The sequence below is a fragment of the Protomyctophum bolini genome (genome assembly GCF_963924005.1).
Source record: "Protomyctophum bolini genome assembly, chromosome: 20".
Lineage (NCBI taxonomy): Eukaryota > Metazoa > Chordata > Actinopteri > Myctophiformes > Myctophidae > Protomyctophum > Protomyctophum bolini.
Window position 1 is genome coordinate 1,241,329 of NC_137881.1, and position 21,067 is coordinate 1,262,395.

Consider the following 21,067-nt stretch of genomic DNA (forward strand, 5'->3'; position numbering starts at 1 on the left):
CTCTTGGCCAGTTCACACTGTGTAAAAGAGACTTCTCTTGTCCAGTTCACACTGTGTTAAAGAGACTTCTCTTGTCCAGTTCACACTGTGTAAAAGAGACTTCTCTTGTCCAGTTCACACTGTGTAAAGAGACTTCTCTTGGCCAGTTCACACTGTGTAAATAATGATATGATATGATATAGTACTTTATTGTCAGTTCACACTGAAATTTGTCTTGCGACACAGCAGCCAAGTATGCAGAACATATACAAAACACAAAGAACAAGACAATTTACATACATAAAGACATGAGCAATATCCACCGCTTAGATTACCCTGTGGCTACTACATCTCCTGATTAAGCCTCAAGGTCGACTGGTGGACAATTAAGGACCTCTTTAGTCTGACCTTGTTGTATGCTGGTAACACCATATCTCCTTCCTGAAGGTAGCAACCTATATTCTCCATACAACACATGCTTAGTATTAGAGGTGATATTCCTTGCTAACCTTAGGATGCTGTTATCATATGTGGATGTATAAAGTTTCTGAAGTTGTTGTCCAACAATCTTTGAACAAATGTTCAGTTGTTGCAGCAGTTGTGACTTTAGGGCTGCAGACAAACATCCATACCAGGTGGTACTACAGTACTGATTAATAACAGTAGTATACAGTACAGTACTGAAGAACACTCATAATAACAGAAGTGAAAAACAAAAGAAGAATCCGTCTACTAGCGCCGAAGGATCTTAGACGGCGAAGGAAGTAGATTCTTTGCTTTGTTTTCTTACACACTGAATCAATCTGATCTTTCCATGACAAAAGATGGTATATTACTACTCCCAGGGACCCCCATAAGAGAAGAAGAGTTGTACGGCTCTAGCAGAGATTCTGAAACATTTTCATTTCAATCACCCCTCAGTTGGACATGCATTAGTCTGTCGCCCGGACCCCCCATTTGATGGCATTTATATCTGTGAGACCCCAATTTATATTGTAGCGTCTATGTTAATTTAACTCTCTGACTGAGTTACAGACCCATTTAGCTGGGGACCCCCTGGAACTCCCTCACGGACCCCTGAGGGTCCCCGGACCCCACTTTGGGAACCCCTGTAGTAGTTTACACTTGGCGAAATGCAAGAGCAGACTGCAGAGGCATCATGTTGCGCCCTCTACTGGAAGAAGATGAGGATGCATGCACCACACACCTCTCCTCTGAATGCGGGTTAAGAAGAAGACTTTTTTTATTAATTCAGTCAGATAAAAAATAAAACAGAACATGACGTCATTAACGCAGAACGCTGAGCTCTGCACTAAAATAACAACCTATGTGATGTGATGTCATCATATTTTCATTTCGTCTCAGTTTTAGCGTTTTGCCTTCACTTAAAAATCGGCAAAAGTCGGAATTTGGATCATTCTGGAGGAATTCATTGTTGTATTTGTATCATTTGTGCTTTGATTATAACATTTTTCTAGCTGTACCAATAATGTATATGACTTAAATATGATGTATTTATTATTATAGCATATATATCATTTAATTTTCCCCACTAGGCAGGAGGAACTAGGAACCTCATATCGGTCGCGTGTTGTTTCAAGTCGAGCTCATATAGTGTGTGCAACAACTCCTCTCTGAAGCTTCCAATTGTTTTTGTCCAGAAAATCCTTTAAATCGTTAAATCAAGGTAATTGAATGAGTCTGTTTCGTTCAAATGTATCTTAACATTGTTTCTTATGGTGGATTATATTATTTATACGTTTAAAGGAATTGACTTCTACTCGGAATGTTGAAAAAGGACCAAAAAGCTCCATATCTGAATTTCTGCTAAAGAAACTGTTACCATGTTTACAGAATAGAACGGAATAGACAGACTGACGTCGTAACAATAATACTATATATATATATATATATATATATATATATATATATATATATATATATATTAGGCTAAACATGAACTTAGGTGACATGTCAGTCGGTATAAATAATTGTTGCGAATCCATGTCGGTTTCAGGAGCGTTCTGACTGTCAGTGTCATCATCTGATGCAACGAGACTGAAGATACAGCATTACTTAAGGTAAACTCATCTTCAGGACGGGTCCATTGGGTTCTGGTGCTTTAGATCTGGTTGGACAGACCAGGACGGGTCCATTGGGTTCTGGTGCTTTAGATATGGTTGGACAGAACAGGACGGGTCCGGGGTCCATTGGGTTCTGGTGCTTTAGATCTGGTTGGACAGACCAGGACGGGTCCATTGGGTTCTGGTGCTTTAGATCTGGTTGGACAGACCAGGACGGGTCCATTGGGTTCTGGTGCTTTAGATCTGGTTGGACAGACCAGGACGGGTCCATTGGGTTCTGGTGCTTTAGATCTGGTTGGACAGACCAGGACGGGTCCATTGGGTTCTGGTGCTTTAGATCTGGTTGGACAGACCAGGACGGGTCCATTTGGTTCTGGTTGGTAACATTGTATTTACAAGGCTGTGTTATTCAGTGTTGTTTTTGGCAGCAAATTTGTATTTTTTGTTTTAGTCATTTTTTAGTCACCTTGAATGTGTTCGTGTTAGACTCATTCATTGCGAATGAGTCCAGAGAAACCTTCAGGGGTAGATTATGATAATCTTGAAATTAAGTTATTGAAACCTTAGCCGCAATTTGCAACTCTAGATTGTTTTATAATGTGATGAGTCTAGAGTTGTAATGCCCTCCATTGACTCCCCACTCATCCAGTTTGGTTTGTGATCTGCTCGTCTTAAACGACGTTAAACTCACCAACATTGCAGCTGTAGTCCAAGCCTTAATTATCCTCTTTCAATCTGCCGAGCTTGTTCAAAAATCCACCGTAGAGATGTTATGAGCTACTTTCTGTCAAGACATCCTCTGCAAGTGCTGGAGTTTGGAAGCACTCGTCCTACGTCACTGAACGGCCCTGCGTTCCACCCGTTTCGAATTTGCACATAATGCAGGAGGCAGCAGCGCGACCCGTTAATAAAAACGAGTGCTTCCAACAACTTAGAAACATAATCACTTGCAGAGGATGTCTTGACAGAAAGTAGCTCATAACATCATGTCTACAGTGGATTTTTATGCAAAACAAGCTCGGCAGATTGAAAGAGGATAATTCAAGCTTGGACTACAGCTGCAATGTTGGTGAGTTTAACGTCGTTTAAGACAAGCAGATCACAAACCAAACTGGATGAGTGGGGAGTCAATGGAGGGCATTGCAACTCTAGATTCACCCCATTATAAAACAATCTAGAGTTGCAAATTGCGGCTACTGAAACCTGTGCCTTTTTGATTGATTGATTGAAATATGCATTAACAGTTTGCAGAATTACAGTACATTTCAAGCACAAACTCAATACAAAGACTGTTAACTGTGAGTGGACGACCCAATTAAGCATTACACTTGTTTACAACAGGGTCCACCATGTTCAATTCATCAAAACATTTAGAGACGTACAAATAGACACTTCTATATAGTTAAAGAACAGAACAGGAATTCATCATACAATTGCTGATTTGATTGCTGTGCCTATATCTTACATAATGAATTTGAGTTTAAACAAAGGCAATTATGTCCTGAGGAATGGAAAATATATGATTCCAACAGTAAAGAACCTTTCTCAGGTAAAAATAGCAGACCAATAAGTCTATTACCAGCCTCGAGTAAAATTATGGAGATAATAGTGTACGAACAGTAAAATGAACAATGATTTAGTGTGGTTACGTGTAAGTAAAATGAACAATGATCTAGTGTGGTTACGTGTAAAAAGTAGGTTGGATTATTTATTACTGTGTTTTGTGAAAAACATCATCACAACTAAAACCCCAGCAATAATCTATAATAATTTATCATTGTTCTCAGATCATTATTTTACTCGACAGTCATCAGAGGGTCGTTTTATGCTGCCTTCATGTTAAACAAAGAACAGTCCAGTGCAGAGCAATCAATGGTGGCATGGAACTTTATTTTTATTTAACCAGTAAAATCACATCGAGACTGCGTCTCTTTTACAGGTGGGAACTGGCCAAGAGGCAGAAATAAAAATAATATAATATAATAATAATACTCGGTAGGTCAAAGAACGACTGACATAGAAACATAAGCTTTTTCAGAAAACTGTCAGGATGTAGAAGAACATTTTTAGAATCTGATCTCAGGTCAGAATGAAAACTGTCAGGATGTAGAAGACATTTTTAGAATCTGATCTCAGGTCAGAATGAAAACTGTCAGGATGTAGAAGACATTTTTAGAATCTGATCTCAGGTCAGAATGAAAACTGTCAGGATGTAGAAGACATTTTTAGAATCTGATCTCAGGTCAGAATGAAAACTGTCCATGATATGTTTAAGACCCCAGGAAGAATATAGCTGTTGTGACTCACAGTAAGCTAATGGGGATCAAATAAATATCAAATCGAATAGTTTTAGTCAACTAAATCTACAGTTGATTTAGTTGAACGATGTGTTTTGACAGGCCTTGATGCTGTCGTGTTGGTTGCATGCTGAAAATAGATCTACAAGCTCACAACGTGTCACAAAAATCACACCCGTGTGAAGTGAGGGCCGCTCTTATCATCGTAGTTAAACTATTGCTAATTGCTAAATGGCACCAAAACTAAAGCTATGTTATTCACTCCACGAGCTATTTCAGCTCAAATGAGTATCTCCACTCTCGATGGAACTCCCATTGAGTGGGTGGAACGATACAAATACCTTGGCTTTTCCTTAATTTCTAATTTCATATTGATTCTTTGTGCAAAAAGCTTAAATTCACTTTGGGTTTCTTCTATAGATTGAAGGCTTGTTTTGCTTGTTCAGCTCGTAAAGAACTGCTCATTGGTCTCTTTCTGTCCCAATTGGATTATGGTGACACCATTTATAGGTTTGCCTGCTCCTCATCCTTGACCAAATTGGATCCCCTGTACCATGACGCTGCATTAAGATTCATAACAAATGCACCTTTCAGAACACATCACTGCACGTTGTATGCTGCAGTCGGTTGGTTCTCATTGGCAGCTCGCAGGCTTCAGCATTGGCATATTTTCATTTATAAAGCCATTCTGGGTGACCTGCCGTCTTATATTACATCCAAATTCGACCTGGTCCAAAACGGCCTAAACCTCAGGTCAAATGCTTGGCTGCGGTGTGTTGTACCAGCATTCAAATCTGAGGGGGGCAGAAATGTCTGGCCTTCTTTGGCCCTTGGTCGTGGAATGATCTACAGTCCAGACTAAAACTTGCTTTGAAAGTTCCCTTGAGAACTTTCAAAAGGATCATCTTTGATGTACAATCCAACACTTGCACATGTCTGGATATGTACTAGCCCATGTTAATGCCTATATATCTATTATATCGGCTAAAATCGTGGAGATACTGTATATTTGTGTACATGGTGTATTTTGCCCTGCTACTAAAAAGAAAAAAGTAGGACAGGTTGTATTTCTGTACTTTAAGGTGTATTATGGATGTTGTACTTGCTGGTTCAAAATGTAACATTGTTGATGTGGTATTGAAGTGTAATTTTTATTTCTGCCTCTTGGCCTTCAGTTCCCACTTGTAAAAGAGACGCAGTCTCAATGTGATTTTACTGGTTAAATAAAGGTTAAAAAAAAAAAAAAAAGTTAGTTACTTTATTGACACAAATCATTGGGTCCAAACAATAATTGAAAGCTCATGAATAAAAACTTTTAAAAAATACATTAAAATATACAAGACACCAGGGGTTCCCAAAGTGGGGTCCGGGGACCCCCCAGTGGTCCTTGAGGGAGTTCCAGGGGGTCCCCAGCTAAATTATAGTTTGGAACCAAATGGACCCTTATGGGTCTGTAACTCTGAGAGTGTACAAATGGAGATTTAGTGTGAAAATTAAATGCGTTGAGAATCACTGAGCCGTAGAAATCTTCTCTTATGAGGGTCCCTGCATGGCATGTCTTTTCAAATGGGGGTCCCTGCGGGGCTAATTAGTATCAATTTGGGTATCATGTGTACCGTAGTGTACTGTACTTACAGCATATATAAAAAAATGAATTTTCCGGTGTTTGTTTTAGACACCATGGAGCAGAAAGAGAGCGACGCCGCAGAGCGATCCCAGCTGGTGTCTGAGGACGGGAAGAACATCAAGTCTGTTCTGTGTCAGCGCTGTGGCTCCAAGGTGCTCTGTCCAGGGATGGGATCCTTCACAGAGAAGGAGGTATGTTGTTCTGTCTGTCTGTCCAGGGATGGGATCCTTCACAGAGAAGGAGGTATGTTGTTCTGTCTGTCTGTCCAGGGATGGGATCCTTCACAGAGAAGGAGTTATGTTGTTCTGTCTGTCTGTCCAGGGATGGGATCCTTCACAGAGAAGGAGGTATGTTGTTCTGTCTGTCTGTCCAGGGATGGGATCCTTCACAGAGAAGGAGGTATGTTGTTCTGTCCAGGGATGGGATCCTTCACAGAGAAGGAGGTATGTTGTTCTGTCCAGGGATGGGATCCTTCACAGATAAGGAGGTATGTTGTTCTGTCCAGGGATGGGATCCTTCACAGAGAAGGAGGTATGTTGTTCTGTCCAGGGATGGGATCCTTCACAGAGAAGGAGGTATGTTGTTCTGTCCAGGGATGGGATCCTTCACAGAGAAGGAGGTATGTTGTTCTGTCCAGGGATGGGATCCTTCACAGAGAAGGAGGTATATTGTTCTGTCCAGGGATGGGATCCTTCACAGAGAAGGAGGTATGTTGTTCTGTCCAGGGATGGGATCCTTCACACAGAAGGAGCTATGTTGTTCTGTCCAGGGATGGGATCCTTCACAGAGAAGGAGGTATGTTGTTATGTCTGTCTGTCCAGGGATGGGATCCTTCACAGAGAAGGAGGTATGTTGTTCTGTCTGTCCAGGGATGGGATCCTTCACAGAGAAGGAGGTATGTTGTTCTGTCTGTCTGTCCAGGGATGGGATCCTTCACAGAGAAGGAGGTATGTTGTTATGTCCAGAGCATAGACTGTAAAAAATATGGACAAAGCGTTCTCCGGGTCTAACATGAACGTAAAATGAAGCCTGTCAGTCCTTGTATTGTAAGTCGCCATCTTTCTAGATCCGTTTGGGCCCAGCTGAGCCCATTGGCTGGCCCAGACAACGAGGCGGGACTTCCCCCCTTCTTCTCCGTTGGTTTTTATTTTGACTCGAGTGGGTGGGGAATCCCGATCATAGACTGTAACGGTAGCCACGCCCCTAAGAACATACACGACTTTATGGTCATTTTTTTAATAAATGGGACCATAATTTTCCAAAAAGAATATTATGACATTAGAAATGAAACTTTAAACTAGTGACTGGAAGCAGAAAGTATTCATGACCATGTTTATTAAGGTAATACAGTCTAGGTGAAGTTGGGCCCAAATACATGGACTTCTATGGGGCTATGGGTTTTTCTGGGTCCAATGACAGCGCCACAACAGGCCATTATATGAACTTTCAGGAAATCCCGTTTTCCTCAGTGGCTTCACAAAATATCTGTCTGACTGCCCCCCCTGGTCCAGAGCCATCTAATAGAAGAGTTGCGACATTGAGGGGGCAGAAACTGAGCACGCGAGCGCTGTTCATGCAGCCTGGATGGATGGAGAGGGACGAGCTGTGAATGAAGATCGTAAAAATGCGGCACAAATCTTTGAATATATTCTTTCAGAGCGAACGTTTTAATGCGTTAAGCCAAGTTTGTTCTTTTGTCTACACAAAACACGTTGAATTGAAGGCATTGCAACAGTTTTTTGCATCATAACAGTGGCCATTATACAGTCTATAGTCAATAGCCTGGCCCACTACTGTTTTTCTTTTGCCTAATATATTTTGCCTCCTTGGGAACCCGAAAACTTTCCAGTTTTTTGTGACAGTTCCTGGTAAAAAAGACATCCTTTCAAATAGAGCGGCGCAGTCCCTCCCCCTTTCAGAACAACGAACGGCCCAGGAAATGAAAACGCATTGCATTTCCCCATAGGCAGTTCTTATTTAATTTATTTAAAGACCTTTTAAGCGTCGTACGAAGCCAACTCTTGTCGTGACAAATCATGACAACACACACAATATTTCGGGCCAAACAAAGAATTAGAAAGTAGGAAAAAAAACGGCAGGTTACAACACTTTCTTTGTTGTTTATCTTCTTTGTAATTATTTGTTTGGTCCAAAATATTGTGTGTGTTGTCATGATTTGTCACGACAAGAGTTGGGGGGGAGGTGTAATCTATTCAGCTCTATATGGACTCCATAAGCCTATAAATAATGAGGGAAATATTCGCTATTTATGAAAGAAATCAAATATTTAAGGTGTTTTTATTTTAGTTGTAGAGGGCAAGTATAATGTTTTAAGGCATATTTGCCAGGGATCCTTTTAACATGAAAATGTTTCAAAACCACTACTTTATACAAAGTACATTAATCAAATTGAAAAAAAAAAAGACATGACAAGAATGAAGGGAAACAACCTAACGTCCTAATGGGATAAAAAAAATAGACAGAATCAAAAATAATAATAATAAATATTTTACATGCTCCACTAAGTAGTAAAATGCAGTTGCATCTGTTTTTGTGTGAGCTGAGAACCTGATGTATTTTTTGTTTTGTTTTTGACTTGAGGCAGAAATATTGCCATGATATTGTGTAGTGTTAGTGACAGTGGTACACTGCAGTGTATCACTAATAATGTACTCTGTAGTGTACCAGTAATAATGATATTGTGTAGTGTAATAATACAGTATTAATACAGTGTAGTGTAATAATAATTTACAATTTAGGCATTTAGCAGACGCTCTTAATCCAGAGCGACTTACATTAAGCAAGAACACAAAAGCATGGGAATACATCACATAAAAGCATTTATCATGAAACATGCATAAGCTAAGAAAAAAAACAGTGGAATATCTATATAATGAAACTATACATCTATTGTCACGCCCTTTGATGAACTTGAAGAACGAACGAGGCAGTTGTTCTGTGTATTTACTGACGGCTTTATTGTAGCAAGCATCGCTTCCAAAGCCCACGTCAAAACTGACATAAAACACAAATAAATCATGATCAGAATGAGCAAACATGAAACAAAGCACATAATGTAATATAAAGAAATTACTCATGTACAAACAAGTATTTACCTCACTGACTGCACGTAATTCAAAGAGCATGAAGTAGTGAGAGGAACCCATGAACAGGTCATCATAACTCATAACTCATAACTTTGTACGCTTCATGTTCAACGTGACAAACTCCGTCTGCTCAGCATGGACGGAAGATGCAATAACTTGTTGCGATCCTGAGCTTATTCCAAAGTATAATATGGTCATGTTACCGGAAATGACACAATCAAACTTCCGGAAAACACACATTTTACCCAAATCATCAAATAAGTAAAATATCAAACAAAGTAATGACAAAAACATCATTATGGCAGTCACATCTATACTACTATGCTATAAATCTGTACTATGACTACATACAATGCAATTATAGTGCCGTCTACGTAACATGCTATGAGTCTGTATCAAATGCTATCTAAGTCTACATAAATGCTATCTAAGGGGGTGGGGTAAGTGCTACGGGCCATGATGGAGTCTGAAAAGGTGGGTTTTCAGACTACGGTGGAAGATTGGGAGTGATGCTGCAGTTCTGACTGCAATGGGAAGTGCATTCCACAGTTTTGGAGCCAGAAGGGAGAAGAGTTTGGGACGTGTGGAAAAATAATAATAATAATCATTGTTATTAGTATAGTGTACCAATAATAACCAGTAAGACGCGCAAACGCGGGAAGCGAACGCAGCTCGTACATATTTGGGTTTTTTCAAGATTTATTTTTAAGTTATTATTTTAAGTTATGTTTTTAACTCAGCCATAACCATATAAGGAGTCCCCAAAGCAGCTATACGTCCAAATATGGAGTGTGTTGCATCAATCACAAACAAATCACTCAAAGGGGGGACACACGGACAGACACACACACACACACAGACAGACAGACATGATCTGCTAGGTCTCATTGCGAATGCAGTGAGCACTTACTATGAGACCTAGCAGATCATGTCTGTGTGTGTGTGTGTGTGTGTGTGTGTGTGTGTGTCTGTCTGTCTGTGTGTCTGTCTGTCCCGCTTTTGTGCCCATATATGGAGCTGAGTGATTACGTCACTATGACTCAGCCATAACCATATAAGGAGTCCCCAAAGCAGCTATACGTCCAAAACCCAAATATGTACGAGCTGCGTTCGCTTCCCGCGTTTTGCGCGTCTTACTGGTTATTAGTGTAGTGTTTTGTACCAATAACAATAATGTCCTGTGCTTCTCTCCTCTCCTCTCCTCAGCTGTTCCTGTAGTAATAATAATAATGTCCTGTGCTCCTCTCCTCTCCTCAGCTGTTCCTAATAATAATAATAATACTGTCCTGTGCTCCTCTCCTCTCCTCAGCTGTTCCTGTTAATAATAATAATAATGTCCTGTGCTTCTCTCCTCTCCTCTCCTCAGCTGTTCCTAATAATAATAATAATAATGTCCTGTGCTCCTCTCCTCTCCTCAGCTGTTCCTGTAGTAATAATAATAATAATAATGTCCTGTGCTCCTCTCCTCTCCTCAGCTGTTCCTGTAGTAATAATAATAATAATGTCCTGTGCTCCTCTCCTCTCCTCAGCTGTTCCTGTAGTAATAATAATAATAATAATGTCCTGTGCTCCTCTCCTCTCCTCAGCTGTTCCTGTAGTAATAATAATAATAATGTCCTGTGCTCCTCTCCTCTCCTCAGCTGTTCCTGTAGTAATAATAATAATAATAATGTCCTGTGCTCCTCTCCTCTCCTCAGCTGTTCCTGTAGTAATAATAATAATAATGTCCTGTGCTCCTCTCCTCTCCTCTCCTCAGCTGTTCCTGTTAATAATAATAATAATGTCCTGTGCTTCTCTCCTCTCCTCAGCTGTTCCTAATAATAATAATAATAATGTCCTGTGCTCCTCTCCTCTCCTCAGCTGTTCCTGTAGTAATAATAATAATAATAATGTCCTGTGCTCCTCTCCTCTCCTCAGCTGTTCCTGTAGTAATAATAATAATAATGTCCTGTGCTCCTCTCCTCTCCTCAGCTGTTCCTGTAGTAATAATAATAATAATAATGTCCTGTGCTCCTCTCCTCTCCTCAGCTGTTCCTGTAGTAATAATAATAATAATGTCCTGTGCTCCTCTCCTCTCCTCAGCTGTTCCTGTAGTAATAATAATAATAATGTCCTGTGCTCCTCTCCTCTCCTCAGCTGTTCCTAATAATAATAATAATAATAATGTCCTGTGCTCCTCTCCTCTCCTCAGCTGTTCCTAATAATAATAATAATAATGTCCTGTGCTCCTCTCCTCTCCTCAGCTGTTCCTGTAGTAATAATAATAACAATGTCCTGTGCTCCTCTCTCCTCTCCTCAGCTGTTCCTGTAGTAATAATAATAATAATGTCCTGTGCTCCTCTCCTCTCCTCAGCTGTTCCTGTTAATAATAATACTGTCCTGTGCTCCTCTCCTCTCCTCAGCTGTTCCTGTTAATAATAATAATAATACTGTCCTGTGCTCCTCTCCTCTCCTCAGCTGTTCCTGTAGTAATAATAATAATAATACTGTCCTGTGCTCCTCTCCTCTCCTCAGCTGTTCCTGTAGTAATAATAATAATAATAATGTCCTGTGCTCCTCTCCTCAGCTGTTCCTGTAGTAATAATAATAATAATAATGTCCTGTGCTCCTCTCCTCTCCTCAGCTGTTCCTGTAGTAATAATAATAATAATACTGTCCTGTGCTCCTCTCCTCTCCTCAGCTGTTCCTGTAGTAATAATAATAATAATGTCCTGTGCTCCTCTCCTCTCCTCAGCTGTTCCTGTAGTAATAATAATAATAATAATGTCCTGTGCTCCTCTCCTCTCCTCAGCTGTTCCTGTAGTAATAATAATAATAATAATGTCCTGTGCTCCTCTCCTCTCCTCAGCTGTTCCTGTAGTAATAATAATAATAATGTCCTGTGCTCCTCTCTCCTCTCCTCAGCTGTTCCTAATAATAATAATAATAATACTGTCCTGTGCTCCTCTCTCCTCTCCTCAGCTGTTCCTGTAGTAATAATAATAATAATAATGTCCTGTGCTCCTCTCCTCTCCTCAGCTGTTCCTGTAGTAATAATAATAATAATAATGTCCTGTGCTCCTCTCCTCTCCTCAGCTGTTCCTGTAGTAATAATAATAATGTCCTGTGCTCCTCTCCTCTCCTTAGCTGTTCCTGTAGTAATAATAATAATACTGTCCTGTGCTTCTCTCTCCTCTCCTCAGCTGTTCCTGTTAATAATAATAATAATAATAATACTGTCCTGTGCTTCTCTCTCCTCTCCTCAGCTGTTCCTGTAGTAATAATAATAACAATAATGTCCTGTGCTCCTCTCCTCTCCTCAGCTGTTCCTGCCGTCGATGCGTAAGAAGACGTCGCTGGCGTCCGACGCCTCGTCGTCGGACGGCCCAGAGGGCGACACGCTGAGCCGCCACTGGCTGGTGGACGACATGTACGTGTTCGAGAACGTGGGCTTCACCCACGACGTGCTGCGCGGCGCCACGCGCGTCAAGTACCTGATCTGTGCGGACTGTGAGATCGGGCCCATCGGCTGGCACTGCCCGGACGACAAGAAGAGCTTCTATGTGGCCGTGGAGCGCGTCAGACACGCTTAATGAACCCCCATTCTGACCCCAGATCAGATTCAGTCCTTATGGACACACACTGCTGGGTCTGATTATAACCCATTCTGACCTGAGATCAGATTCAGTCCACATGGACACACACACTGCTGGGTCTGATTATAACCCATTCTGACCTGAGATCAGATTCAGTCTACTAGACACACACTACTGGGTCTGATTATAACCCATTCTGACCTGAGATCAGATTCAGTCCACTGGACACACACTACTGGGTCTGATTATAACCCATTCTGACCTGAGATCAGATTCTTAAAAAAAAAAGTGTCACAGTCGTTCTTCGATTTTTCAAAAACAGCAGACCTACAAGCTCGTAGCGCGCCACTCGGTGGCGCGCTATGAGCTTGTAGATCTGCTGTTTTTCAATAGCTAAAGCACGACATGACGCTAACACCACAATGGGTTCCCGTTCAGAATGGGTTAACGTCCTTCGTTGATCACGTTAATTACCTGCTCTTTATTATGTGTTTATGAATGATGTTTTTTTTCTTTCTAGTTTTCTTGTCCTCTCCAGTTTAAAGTCGTCATGCCAATTAGCCCTTCGCCAAGCCCCGCCCACTCCACCCTGCGATGGCGAGCTGTCCTTAGCCCTTCGCCAAGCCCCGCCCACTCCACCCTGCGATGGCGAGCTGTCCTTCTGTCGCCCACAAATTAAAACACAATCTGTGCCCAAGACGTCCACAGACGTCCTAGGAACTATAATAACAGACGTCCTAGGAACTATAATATGACGGGATTTCTCCATATAAGTAATATAAACAATGTAAGGCATTTTGTCTGTTTTGAAGGTAGAGCAACATTTTGGCATAAAATCATCTTAACGCATCATGCGGACGGACACGCTGTCCCTCTCAAGTCTCTCTCACTTCTGCTCTCTGCTGACCAGAGTGCCCCGAGTCTGACCCAGCTGTAGAGAGAGAGAGGTCAACCCTCAGCTGGGTCTGACCCAGCTGTAGAGAGAGAGAGAGGTCAACCCTCAGCTGGGTCTGACCCAGCTGTAGAGAGAGAGAGAGGTCAACCCTCAGCTGGGTCTGACCCAGCTGTAGAGAGAGAGAGGTCAACCCTCAGCTGGGTCTGACCCAGCTGTAGAGAGAGAGAGAGAGGTCAACCCTCAGCTGGGTCTGACCCAGCTGTAGAGAGAGAGAGAGGTCAACCCTCAGCTGGGTCTGACCCAGCTGTAGAGAGAGAGAGGTCAACCCTCAGCTGGGTCTGACCCAGCTGTAGAGAGAGAGAGAGAGGTCAACCCTCAGCTGGGTCTGACCCAGCTGTAGAGAGAGAGAGAGAGGTCAACCCTCAGCTGGGTCTGACCCACCTCCACGGGGGAGAAGTGATGCCCAACCCAGTGGTCACTAAGGGCCGATTCATACTCCTATTTTACCGCTTTTTCGGCGCTGTAGTGCCGAAATTATTTCGGCTCGTCAGAAATTTTCAGTAGCACCGAAGAGACGACTTTAGCACGGTCCCCGCCCCTCCGAACCTCAAATGACGTCACATTGTAGGCTCTACAGAGCCAAATGACATCACATTGTAGGCTCTACAGAGCCGAACCGACTTTTATTCGGCTCTAAAATAGGAGTATGAATCGGCCCTTAGAGTAGCACCGCGCGGGTGAACAACATGTACCGTCTGTCTTAACATTACTATTACTAACCCGACACTAGTCTCGCCTTACCAGACTGTTGCCTCTCGCGATTTCCAAAGGCTTCATCGTATGCGGTCTGTCTGGAGCAACGGAAGAGAGCTGTCATGAGTAATGCTTCGTCGTATGCGGTCTGTCTGGAGCAACGGAATAGCAGCAGCCCCCCGGCCGATCCCGGGACGTTACCGTGCAGAGTTCAAACCCCAGCGTCTCCGCGGTAGTGGAGGGCAGGAACTTACCTGCTGAAAACAAAAACAAAAACATTATTTCTCAGATCTTGGCGGACTGCTATTGGAGGTCCATTTTTTCTGGACCACTACGACAACGTCTACCCCCCCCCCGTTGTCTTCTCATAGACGTTGACACGTGTCTTAACACGAGGCCAAATCAAAACCAAATGGACCCTTGGGTCCGATTCATGCTCCTATTTTACCGCTGTTTCGGCGCTGTAGAGCCGAAATGATTTCGGCTCGTCAGAAATTTTCAGTAGGACCGAAGAGGTCATATTGTAGGCTCTACAGAGCCAAATTACGTCACATTGTAGGCTCTACAGAGCCGAACCCACTTTTATTCGGCTCTAAAATAGGAGTATGAATCGGCCCTTACATTAAGGTTCCATTTGTAGTTGTACACTTTCTGAGTTATGGTGGTTCCTTGAATGAAATGAAAGCAGACCTCAGACATGAAGTCCTGTCCATAGACCCGCTCTGATAATAACCAACGCTTCCAGAAACTGTTCCAAATGTCTAAATGACGGAGAGACCCGCCCGGCAGCACTGCTGAAGGTTAACTTATCTGTGCGAGTTATAAGTATCTTTGTTGAATTACTCATGACAAAGTTGTAAAAGTCAACAGTATGTATGTCCATAAAACAAGCAAGCAGCGCGTGCAGACAAACACACTGGTTAGACTTGCATAGTGTCGACCCCTTACCCCTGTGTGGGATCACTGGTTAGACTGGCATAGTGTCGACCCCTTCCTTACCCCTGTGTGGGATCGGTGGTTAGACTGGCATAGTGTCAACCCCCTTACCCCTGTGTGGGATCTGTGGTTAGACTGGCATAGTGTCAACCCCCTTACCCCTGTGTGGGATCGGTGGTTAGACTGGCATAGTGTCAACCCCTTACCCCTGTGTGGGATCTGTGGTTAGACTGGCATAGTGTCAACCCCTTCCTTACCCCTGTGTCGGATCGGTGGTTAGACTGGCATAGTGTCGACCCCTTACCCCTGTGTGGGATCACTGGTTAGACTGGCATAGTGTCGACCCCTTACCCCTGTGTGGGATCGGTGGTTAGACTGGCATAGTGTTGACCCCTTACCCCTGTGTGGGATCACTGGTTAGACTGGCATAGTGTCGACCCCTTACCCCTGTGTGGGATCACTGGTTAGACTGGCATAGTGTCGACCCCTTCCTTACCCCTGTGTGGGATCACTGGTTAGACTGGCATAGTGTCGACCCCTTACCCCTGTGTGGGATCGGTGGTTAGACTGGCATAGTGTCGACCCCTTACCCCTGTGGTTAGACTGGCATAGTGTCGACCCCTTACCCCTGTGGTTAGACTGGCATAGTGTCGACCCCTTACCCCTGTGGTTAGACTGGCATAGTGTCGACCCCTTACCCCTGTGGTTAGACTGGCATAGTGTCGACCCCTTACCCCTGTGTGGGATCACTGGTTAGACTGGCATAGTGTTGACCCCTTACCCCTGTGTGGGATCACTGGTTAGACTGGCATAGTGTTGACCCCTTACCCCTGTGTGGGATCACTGGTTAGACTGGCATAGTGTTGACCCCTTACCCCTGTGGTTAGACTGGCATAGTGTTGACCCCTTACCCCTGTGGTTAGACTGGCATATTCACCGATACGACAAATAAGGGCCGATCCGATACCGACACAGTACTTGTAACTCGCACAAATAAATTGCATTAAGCATTTAGTGCTGCCGGGCGGGTCTTTGCACAACCGCTCCGTCATTTAGATATATGCATGTGATGTACGTAACCTATTCCTGTTCTTGGGTGTTGGATGTGGTTCCGGTTCTCCTCAGCCCTACTATAAGTGTTACGTTTTCTGTATAACATTCTTACTGTAATTCTTTGGATTTTGGGGGGAATCTCTTTAAATAAATAAATGCCTTGTTGGGAATACTGACTGTTCCGCAAATATGTCTGGAAGGAGATTTCCATTCCTACTGAATTCTTAAACATGCAATGTTTGTTTTCACGTTTCATCAGATTGACTTTTCCGACAAACCAGAGATTGTGTTGCATTACGTCAGTGGTTTTCAACCAGCGGTCCGGGGACCACCAGTGGTCCTTTGAGAGGGTTCCAGGTGGTCCGGGGACCACCAGTGGTCCTTGTTTGAGAGGGTTCCAGGTGGTCCGGGGACCACCAGTGGTCCGTGAGGTGGTTCCAGGTGGTCCCCAGCTATAGATGATGGAGAGTTGGTAACCAAAAGGACATTTATTAGATATTTATCAAGAGTTAAACATCTGCATTACTTAAGTTCCGGAGAACGGCTTGAAAAGTATTGACTCAAACATTTCCCTTGCACTGCATCCTCTAGGTCAGGAGGTGCCCGCTCTTTTTTGACATGAGAGACAGACAGACACCGAGAGTGTTAAAAGATGGAAATGTTTCACTTTTGTCCTCTTTTGTTACACTCTTACTGGCATTATATTTGATATAATTTTCAATGCCATACTCTGTATATGTCGAGCAGCTACTGGACTACACACACACACACACACACACACACACACACACACACACACACACACACACACACACACACACACACACACACACACACACACACACACACACACACACACACACACACACACACACACACACACACACACACACACACACACACACACACACACACACACACACACACACACACACACACACACACACACACACACACACACACACACACACACACACACACACACACACACACACACACACACACACACACACACACACACACACACACACACACACACACACACACACACACACACACACACACACACACACACACACACACACACACACACACACACACACACACACACACACACACACACACACACACACACACACACACACACACACACACACACACACACACACACACACACACACACTCACACTCACACTCACACTCACACTCACACTCACACTCACACTCACACTCACACTCACACTCACACTCACACTCACACTCACACTCACACTCACACTCACACTCACACACACACACACACACACACACAACACACATTATGTTATGTTGTGGGCATGTCAGAGACTGTTGTTACGGGGCCTGGCCACGAGGGGGCACACGTACACCAGACTAGGACTAGGCAGTCGCAGTCACCAGGAGGCAACCACCTCCTGGTAGGAAGTGTTAATAATATTATATACTAGTTGGCACGGTGTGTTAGCGTGTATATGAAGCATACTCTAGGCCCTAGAGTATATATATGCTTCATATACACGCTAACTAGAGTCTAGGCCAGGGTATGAAGCAAGTCTGTATTTCCCACTTGAGAAATAAACAACCAGCATATTGATAATTGATACTGCAACCCTGTTATTCAGTATTCAAGAAGATACTAATAACTACAGCATAGAAAGCTCTCCTCTCCTTTTGTTCCCTCGGGTCATTTACAGCTTGTTTGAAGTGACCTGTGCTGCTGCTGATATAGCCGAGATTTAGCTATAGTTCTTTGCATGTTCTAGTGTGTTTGTATTTAGTACAACTTGTTGGTGTTGGGGACTAGATCTTTTTTTGGAATATCGTAACTTTTGTTTTCTTTAGGTTAATGGTCTCTCTCTCTCTCTCTCTCTCTCTCTCTGTCTCTGTCTCTGTCTCTCTCTGTCTCTGTCTCTGTCTCTGTCTCTCTCTCTCTCTCTCTCTCGCTCTGTCTCTCAATTCAATTCAAAGAAGCTTTATTGGCATGAGAAAACGAAAACATATATCCTATTTATATCCAAATAAATATTGGATATAAATGGGAATTAAATGAACTTAATGAAGGTGTAAACAGAGCTGTGTTATATTAGCACTTTGGGTAATACTATCTTGTGAAACTCTCTCTCTCTCTCTCTCTCTCTGTGGCGCTGACAGCCAATCAGCGAGCCTCATTCGGGCCATTTAAACAGCGAGTCCCGGCCAGCCGCGCAGGGATACCATGGGAGTGCGCTCGTTTGTCGCCACGGGAGGACGGTTGGTACTCATGGCCCGGGCGGAGTTAGTACATTTCTCCATAGTTCTTCGGTCACATTCACCCCACAGTGCGGTGTCAGGCTGGAAGGGGAATCCAACGCACCCTGACATGATGACCACACTACTATAGAATCCAACCTCTCTGGTGGACACACACACACACGCACACACACACACACACACGCACACACACGCACACACACACACGCACGCACGCACACACACACACACACACACACACACACACACACTCATAATAATTAAAATAATATTGTGTGACATTGTAATTTGCACATTTAGAAGAACACACAGACATTTTTAAAATACGTGGTAATGAATTGATTGATTGATTGAATACTTTATTAACAGTTTGCACTTTGCAGGTCTATTAACACAAGAAAGCACTACATGGCTTGTTTCCATTAGGCTCCTTCATTCAATTCATCTGATCTGAGTGGCAAGTGTAGCAGAGTGGCTCAGAGCCTCTGAGGGAGACGTGAGTTACAACTGAAGTTATTAATCTGGAGAGTTTGAGTGTACGGTATGATACCATTTTATAGCCTTACTGTAGATGCATTTTATGACGCTCTCTTGATTGTGTGTGTGTGTGTGTGTGTGTGTGTGTGTGTGTGTGTGTGTGTGTGTGTGTGTGTGTGTGTGTGTGTGTGTGTGTGTGTGTGTGACAGGGCTTTCTAGTTGACAAGTTGCCTAGTTTATTAGTCGACTAGTAAACTAAATAAAAGTTGTACATTTAAAAACGGTGTACATTGGTGACTTTAACTATAATCTATCTGGGGTAAAAACATTTTTTTTTAAATACCAACAAGGTCGACTAGTAGTTGCTCAGTGTGTGTGTGTGTGTGTGTGTGTGTGTGTGTGTAACACCCGGGATTCGAACTTGGGTCTCCCGTGTGAAAGTCCAACATCTTTAACCACCACTAGACCAAAGGGATGTTTACAGTCTTCTTTGGGTATGAGCCGGCCGGGGATCGAACCCCGACCTCCCAGTTTCAGGGCGGACACTCTATAACCACAACAAGGCCACTGAACTGGTTGATGAAGAGTCCAGGGAAGTGTTAGAGACCTTTGACCTTAGCCTAGGCCCCTAGAGGAAGCCTGTATATGACCACAGTCATTAAATACCAGCCACTCCTACATACCGTATCAATAGCTATAGGTTATATTGTAGGTGCAGACTATTTTCTTTTTATATTTAGCAGCCTCGGACATTATACCCACAGACTGGTTTAGAGGGTTTCACCAATGTAGCGCCCCTACATTGGTGTCCCTGTATGTGCATAAATAAATAAAGATGTGTGTGATGAATGTATATGGCTGCTAGTTTGGCCAATATCAGTCTTGTCTTGTTCTCTGGACTTCCTTCTAAAACACAAGCTTTGATTGTTACTTTTCCCTTTTTGCTTCCTTTATGATGAATTCCTGTTCTGTTCTTTAACTATATAGCGTGTCTATTTGTACGTCTCTAAATGTTTTGATGAATTGAACATGGTGGACCCTGTTGTAAACAAGTGCAATGCTTAATCGGGTCGTCCACTCACAGTTATAACAGTCTTTGTATTGAGTTTGTGCTTGAAATGTATACTGTAATTCTGAAAACTGTTAATAAATATTTCGACCAATCAATCAAAAACCCGCAATCCGCAACCACCAATAATTTACAATAAACTTTACAGACAGAGAAGCCCAAAGTCGCTTATAATAAACAGACATGGCAACACTGGTATAGACACCCATGCATGTGTGGAGTTATCTAACAATAATAATAATCATTCAATCAAATCAAGCTGAATTATTTGCTCATCTGTGAAGCTGTGTACGTGTTTTCTTGACTATTAAAAATCAAATCAATATTTTGGGGGGTTTTACTGCCCCCACCCCACCACCCCCCGTTGAATATTATCTTTTATTTTATTTATTTTGTATTTCTTGCATTATAAAAGTGTCTTATAAGGATGTTATGACTGTCTTATACATTATGTTATGATGTAAACAGTCCTGCAGGTGCTCATGTTTACATGTGAAATGTACCCATTCTGCTTTATAACTGTTTATAATAAATACTTCAATCAATCAGCCTACTCTACTTGGTACGGATTCAAAGGAGCTTTTTATTGACATGAGAAAACAAACATTTACATTGCCAAAGCAAGTGTCACAATACAATAAGAGAAACAGTTGCAAATGTGTAAAGTTTATACAGTTGGAGAGGCTACAGGCCGCATCTAGTAAACATAGCTATGTCACATTCCATCGTTCTAAACATGTTATAACAGGGTATAAAGATTTTTTTTTTTTTAAACAAAATAGCAGCAAAGAATTCCAGCAATCTATAATCTGGCAACACGTTTGTCTGGGCGGTGGGGCTAGTTTCTCAGGCGGACGCACACACCCAGTGTATAGTCCAGCAGCAGGACCAGATCACTCCCTCAGTCCCTGCTCGCTCCCTCCGCCGCTCAGTGAGACTCGGAGAGA

General features: G+C 42.8%; 1 protein-coding gene across 2 annotated transcripts; it reads left to right on the forward strand.

The window, feature by feature from the left end:
* The first annotated feature begins 1,599 nt into the window (after positions 1-1,599).
* Positions 1,600-12,823, forward strand: rabif (RAB interacting factor). 2 transcript variants are annotated; one of them, XM_080791933.1, is made up of 4 exons: positions 1,600-1,666; positions 1,997-2,060; positions 6,036-6,178; positions 12,397-12,823. In XM_080791933.1, the coding sequence occupies exons 3-4, from the start codon at positions 6,041-6,043 to the stop codon at positions 12,664-12,666; spliced, it is 408 nt and encodes a 135-aa protein (XP_080648059.1). In that variant the 5' UTR covers positions 1,600-1,666; positions 1,997-2,060; positions 6,036-6,040; the 3' UTR covers positions 12,667-12,823. The 2 variants fall into 2 exon arrangements, with proteins under 2 accessions (XP_080648059.1, XP_080648060.1); XM_080791934.1 differs by lacking the exon at positions 1,600-1,666 and having other exon boundaries at positions 2,015-2,054; positions 6,034-6,178.
* Positions 12,824-21,067: the final 8,244 nt, after the last annotated feature.